This window comes from Plecotus auritus, assembly GCF_963455305.1.
Source record: "Plecotus auritus genome assembly, chromosome: 4".
NCBI classification, from domain to species: domain Eukaryota; kingdom Metazoa; phylum Chordata; class Mammalia; order Chiroptera; family Vespertilionidae; genus Plecotus; species Plecotus auritus.
The window spans coordinates 87,368,845-87,375,809 of NC_137775.1; the positions used below are offsets into that span (position 1 = coordinate 87,368,845).

Consider the following 6,965-nt stretch of genomic DNA (forward strand, 5'->3'; position numbering starts at 1 on the left):
CAGAGAACAAAAGGCAAAAAAGCATAGAGAAACTATATTGAGAGAAGGCACGCATGGAAAATGACAAGCCCAAATTTATGAGAGAATCAAAATGTTTAGCAAAAACAGAAAGATGCTTTTGACAATAACAGCATTGCTCATTTGATGCTCAGCATTTAAGAGGGTCTTCTGTGACTACCTTGTGGGTGAAATACCAGCCCACCAAAAAGCCTTTACAAGCTTGAGGTTAAAGATAAAATAAAATAATTAATGAAGAGCTCTGCTAGCCTACTGAATTGGCCTTAGTGGGTGGTTGAGGGTGGTGCTCACTCTCACTATTGCTGAATGTTTAAGTCTCACTGTCTTGGAGACCAACCCATCCTCTGCTAACTACCTGCCATAAGAAGGTGGGTCCCAGGTCCCCACAGCCTGTGATGCCTCCTTTTCCTCTTCTCGTTTCCTCTTACCTGTACCCACTCCATCAGTTTCCAAAGAGATGTTATTTTTTCTCTTGTATAATTGAAATAATTTGTTTGATTTGATCCCATGCCATGTCAATTACAGAACGTTCTCTCTACGGTCAATGTCATCCTTGACAAACCCATTCTGGGTACGTGGAAGGTGTTACAACAGCAACAGACCAATCACAGCTCACAGCTACTAGATTCTGTGGAAAGATTTTCCCGAGCATTACGGTCAAAAGATAGCACCGTTTTGTCCATCTCCCACACTAACGTGCAGATGAGGGGCATGGTAATCAAATCTGGCTCTCCAAAACCCTACAAACAGAGGTTTGTTTTCTCAGACTCCGACCTCTGGGGCAATGTGGCTATTGACGAGTGCCACGTGGAGAACTTGCAGCCAGACACATCTATTGTCACCGTGGCTTTCCCAACTCTCAAAACCATCCTTGCCCAGGATACTCAGGGCAAGAATTTTGCAAACAGCTTAGTGATGACAACCACTGTCAGCCACAAAATAACTGCTCCATTCAGGATTTCAATGACTTTTAAGAACAACAACTCCTTAGGTGGGAAACCACAATGTGTCTTCTGGAACTTCAGCCTTGCCAACTATACAGGAGGGTGGGATAGCAGTGGGTGCTATATGAAAGTCAATGGGGACAGTGTCTTCTGCAGCTGTGACCACCTAACATCATTCTCCATCCTCATGTCCCCTGACTCCCCAGACCCTGATTCTCTCCTGAAAATACTGCTAGATATCATTTCCTACATTGGGTTGTGCTTTTCCATCCTGAGCTTAGCAGCCTGTCTAGTTGTGGAAGCTGTGGTATGGAAGTCTGTGACCAAGAATCGGACTTCCTATATGCGTCACATCTGCATAGTGAACATTGCAGCCTCCCTTCTGGTTGCTGACATCTGGTTCATTGTGGCCTCCACCATCCGGGACCATCACTACGTACTCAATGAAACAGCCTGTGTGGCTGCCACCTTCTTCATCCACTTCTTCTACCTCAGCGTCTTTTTCTGGATGCTGACTCTGGGCCTCATGCTCTTCTACCGCCTGGTTTTCATCCTGCATGATTCAAGCAAATCCATTCAGAAAGCTATTGCATTTTCTCTCGGCTATGGATGCCCTCTTATCATCTCAGTCATCACAGTGGGTGCCACTCAGCCTAGGGAAGTCTACACGAGGAAGAATGCCTGTTGGCTCAACTGGGAGGACACCAAAGCTCTGCTGGCCTTCGTCATCCCAGCACTGATCATCGTGGTGGTGAACATGACCATCACTGTTGTGGTCATCACCAAAATCCTGAGACCTTCCATTGGAGACAAGCCCAACAAGCAGGAGAAGAACAGCCTGTTTCAGATCACCAAGAGCATTGGGGTCCTCACGCCACTCTTGGGGCTCACCTGGGGTTTTGGCCTCGCCACTGTGTTCCAGGGAAGCAATGCTGTGTTCCATATTGTGTTTACCCTCCTCAATGCCTTCCAGGTAAGTTCTGAAGTGCCAGTCTCGCAGGAAGTATCTAGGCAGGTGGGACAAGTTAATGACAGAAACACAAACAGGAGTGGGAATGGGGAAGGATTTTAGTTCAGGGGAAGACCTAGCCCTAAAGAGCAGTAATCACAAGAACTCAATGAGATAGAAAGGACACGTTCCTCTGTTCCCATGGAACTTCATACCTCTTATCACCTGCATCATAATTGAGTTGCACATGTGACTCTCTTCTAAATGCCCTGGTAGTACAAGTAGGAGGAGAGTCCCTTCCCTACACTGGATTTTGCTATTTACCCAACATTATCTTGATGCCATCTATTATCTCCTAAAAGAAAAAAATCTTCTATTAAACCAAGTAATTGCTGCAGTTAATTGTCACAAGCATTAAATGAGATCGCTCTTTGAGAGGTCATGGACAGCATCTGTCTTATCTATCATTATATCTCTAGTGCCTAAAAATGACCTTGGCCCAAAGTATGTGCTCAAAATAACCATTTGACAAATTAAATGAATGCTATGCACCACATAGAATGTTCTCTGGAAGCACTTGCTGAGGAATGACAGAATGAATGTCTTATGTAAGGTGGGCATTCCATTCTATTATACTAAAATGCAAAAAGACGCCCTCTTTGTTCTCCTGCAGTGCATAACTGGTGGTGGTGAACATGACCATCACGATGGGTTAGAAAAGCTTCAGCCTAGGTATATAGATAACAAGCTTTTAGAGCACAAGGAAGGGAATGCTTAATTCTGATCTCACAAGTGGGTGGGTAGGAAATACAGGCCCCCATGAGCTGGTGAGGAGGTAGGAGGTCTGGAGGGGAAGTTGAGACAACACCCCCGGGTGCTTATACCGAGACTATGCAAATTCTAATTTCTGCTACTGGGCCCAAGGCTCCAAATTATAGAGCTCATGTCTGATGACATTTATAATATGCCTTGACTAGAAGGAACTGATTATTCCACCCCATGGCCCAGGCCCTCATCATAACTATGTGAGGGCTACTGTAGGCATAAGAGGTATGTCTAATAGCATAACCAGCAGGACCTCCACTTCACAATTGAGGGGAAGTAAGGAAATAGAAAATACCCTGATAAAAGCATTTAAAGTCGCTGGTGTGGACCTACTGCATCTCTTTTAACATCATCTACTGGGCTCGCTCCATAAACACAGGTGTGGGAAGAGGTAGTACAAATTCAATGCCAGGTTAGCAATACTTTCTATTTTGCGGAACAATAGAATATAATTGAAATGTACTTCTTCCCAATTTTTTTTTCAGGGATTATTCATTCTGCTCTTTGGGTGCCTCTGGGACCAGAAGGTAAGAACATGACAATTTAATGCTCCTGGAAAAGTCCGAAGTGCTCGTGGCAAGTAGAATTTATGATGGCTTTTTGTTGTTGTTGTTGTTGTGAAACAATGCAGGTACAGGAAGCTTTGCTGAAAAAGTTTTCTCTGTCAAGATGGTCTTCACAGCACTCAAAGGTAACTCTTTCCTTTGTAGAGACTTTTGAAAAACCCTCTCCACAACTAGTTTTAGCATAGATGATTCCAATGTTTTGGCTTCTCTCCTGATTCAACCTATTACACACACTATGGAACTATCATTAAGATGCTGTCCTCATATATTTAAACAGCGGAAAATAGCACAGATAATGTCAACTGGAGGTTAAAATCAAATTTTGATTTTCAATGAGAAATAAGCAAGGAGTGTCTGATGAGACTCAGGGCAGTAGAAAACACAATTTGAGAAATAACAATAAATAGAATTTTCTGTAATTTGTTTTGGAAAATAACAATTGCACTCAAATATGTTTCCCTGTTTACACATGTCAGAAGATACTAACTCTATAACAATAAAAAAATTTGAAAGTTATTTTCCTAATACCGGTGATGATATTCCAGTGTCTCATGGTGCTGCTCCTGCTTGACTGGTTTTAAGGAGAAATGCAGGCTTATCCCTGCTCTCACCTTGAAGTGGGATGAGAGATATTCAGACAGTGACCACTAGAGGGCAGCAAGTGAATCCTACTAGAGATAAAGGAGGGCCTTGGTCTAATTTGCACGTAATTGTCTTTTCTTTTTTTTTTCTCGTTTTCTAGTCAACATCCCTAGGTTCGTCAACACCTGTATTTTCTATGAGTTCTCCAATATCAAGAAGATTTAACAATTTGTTTGGTAAAACAGGTATGTAGTGACCCCTAGATGCTCCATGGGTTGATCCAAACAAATTGCCCTGATGGGGAGACTCAAACCCCTGCTTTCCCAGTCCCCATTTCATGACATTTACTATACAATGGTCTCATTGTGGGCAGAGGAACTTGCTTAGATTTTCCCAAACCACCAGGAGGCTGGTACAGAGGTTAACTTCCTTCAGTGGAACAACTAATAACTTATGAGGAATAAGATTTGGAGAATCTAGAAAAGTCTGCAGACAGCTGTCTGTCAAAAGGGTATCAACCCTAATAATGGAGACTGTAAACTGCCCGCCTTGTCAAACACAGACCACTCTTCTATTCCTGTGAAATGCGACTAGGTAGGTCATATTTCTAGGCTGTGGTGCAGCAGAGAATATGTTCAGAAAAGCATATTATAGAAGCCCATGCCCTTTTCCCTTTTCCTTTTTTTTTTTTTTTTGGAAAGTGCATGTTTCACACATTGACATTTATGAAATTACGCATACATGTAAGAGGGATCCCCAAGTCAGCTATGCTATCAGAAACATGCACAGGTAAGCGTCCACCTTGGAGGCACACAATAAATAATATTAACGGCTTTGGGCAATGAGTCTCAGCTGTTTGGCAAGTTGAAACTCTGTGCCATGCCACTGTGGTCTCCATGAAAATAAGCAGCACAATTCCTTCCAGCTTCTTGAAACCAACCAGGTCTCACAAATGTGGTGTTTCGGGTTTCAGTTTGAGGCGTTACATGAAACTGGAGGGCATTCGCTTTTGATTTTGAAGGTCACGAATTGGACCTGCTGAGAAGGGACGAGATCCTCAGGGTGTGTTAGTACTGTTGCACTTGACCATCACTGTCGCTGGAATGTGTTTGCCCTTTGCATTAAAGTGAAACTAGTGAAAAGTCTATGAAATGATTCCACGTAACATGGAAGGCCAAGAAAAGCTGTCCGTTGTTTCTGAATCACACAGACAAAAGTTGGAGTTGGAGCTGTTTCTGAGGTCCCAGGGCCTGGGATTCCCCGTCATTGCCACTTGGTAGCCTCTCGGGACAGAAATGCAGCTCCCGATGACCTCGTTGAGGGGTCCATAATCACTGTGACTTTGGTTTATGTTGCCAGCAGCCCCACAGGGGCCCCCAAGCAGTGATGGAAACCTTGTTAGCAGTGGCAGCTCACCAATCTGATGGTAGGGTGGCCACTGTGTCCCTTCCCTTGCTCGACACATGTCCCCTACTCTCCCTGTGCTTAGTCCCGGCTTCCTGCTGACACAGCCTGTGTGGTGGCTCCAGGTGCCCTCCCGGCTGCACTTGCTCTCAGCACTTCTGGTAGCATCCCCTGATTTCTCCTCTTTCCTGGTCTTGCTTTTTCTTCCCCTGCAGTTTTCTCTTTTCTTTCCATCTCTCCCTTTCCCCCATCACCTTCAACTCAGCTTCCAGACCCTTCCCAAGAGCTTCCCCAAGTCACCCCAATCCAAGGGGACCAGGTTCCCTCCTATGGATGTCCCATGCATGTGGTGGCATGTGGAGGGCTGCCCATGTGGAGACGGCTCTGTCCTTTGTAGAAATCTGGCTGCTGGTGTGATGGGAAGTAGTTAGTGCTTGTCTTGTCGGCTGCCACGCACGCTTGAGAATGACAGTTTTGTCTGTTCTCGGGCACTTGAGGAGGGCAGCATGGGTTTGATTCTGGCACGGCGAGCTTACCTGGCTCTTGGACTAGAGCTCCCCCTCGGGCCTTTAGAAGAGGTCCCCCTCTCCCACCACGTGATCACCCAGGCTGGTCTTTTGGGCTAAGCTGCTGTTCTGTGTTTTAGGAACCTACAATGTTTCCACCCCGGAAACAACCAGCTCATCCTTGGAAAACACATCCAGTGCTTATTCATTGCTCAACTAAGAACAGGAGAATCCAACCCATGTGACTCTCGGGGAACAGTGGCTGTGCTCTGAAAAAGAGATCCTTTCAAAGCCCTGGGTAACACATCCCTCCACAGGCTTCTGGGAGCTGATGCCGAAGAGACTTTTTCAGTAGGGAAGAGCCTTTCTGTGTAAAGACGGACGAAAAGTAATAGTTCCATTTATTTTGCTGCCCCACCCCCACCCTTTGTGTGATACCAAATGTGTATAGTATTTAAGTGAAATTCAACTTTCCCAAAGCCCAACTATCTGTCTATATTGTAAAATAGAATTTCAAAGAAACATTCTCACTTTTCACATGTTGGCCACAAAGATAAGCTTTCATTAAAATAATAAGTAAAAATGCTAGTACCTAGGAAATACTTCAGTGAATTCAAGAAAGGAAGGAAGGAAGGGAGGGAGGGAGGGAAGGAGGGAGGAAGGGAGGAAAGGAAAATAAAAACAACATTAAGAACCACATTTTAAGATTTCCATGTTCATGATCTACCTAACACAATTACTAGACAATACAACATTGAGAATTAAAAAGTGGCTCAAAAATGCAAACTGAAAGAAAGCCATGAGAAAAGTTTAATACCTTCCTGGTATTTTCTTACCAAAGAGGGGGGTGGAAAAGAAGTGGGAGCAAAAAATAGAGAGAAAATTACATCATCAGGATGCTTTTAAGTGGATAATAATATTGGCCAGAAATTGTATGGAAGGAGACATGCAATTTTTTTTTTTTGCATTTAAGTTTTGAGCTAAGTGGGATGAATATCCAAAGTGTAATAACCATCCTTTATCTGATCCAAGCAAGTCCAACTGCTGATTACATTTTTATACTTTATAGTTTTTTAATAGCTTATCAGAAAAGCCTTATGTTTTGGTTTGTTCCACATTTTGAAAGCAAAAATAAAAAAGTGTATTTTTTATCCATTAATTACCAAATGTG

At 43.6% G+C, this 6,965-nt stretch overlaps 1 protein-coding gene across 6 annotated transcripts in view; it reads left to right on the forward strand.

The window, feature by feature from the left end:
• ADGRF5 (adhesion G protein-coupled receptor F5) overlaps positions 1-6,439 on the forward strand; it is a 104,482-nt gene extending 98,043 nt beyond the window's left edge. For 4 of the 6 annotated variants that reach the window (XM_080663998.1, XM_080663995.1, XM_080663997.1 and 1 more), the window contains 5 exons: positions 544-1,935; positions 3,222-3,263; positions 3,368-3,427; positions 4,045-4,129; positions 5,935-6,439. In XM_080663998.1, the coding sequence (XP_080520124.1) occupies positions 544-1,935; positions 3,222-3,263; positions 3,368-3,427; positions 4,045-4,129; positions 5,935-6,014 (1,659 nt within the window). In that variant the 3' untranslated portion in view covers positions 6,015-6,439. Of the gene's footprint in view, positions 1-543; positions 1,936-3,221; positions 3,264-3,367; positions 3,428-4,044; positions 4,130-5,243; positions 5,311-5,934 lie in introns of all 6 variants that reach the window. The other 2 variants (XM_080663996.1, XM_080663999.1) reach the window with 1 other exon arrangement.
• The last annotated feature ends 526 nt before the right edge of the window (positions 6,440-6,965 follow it).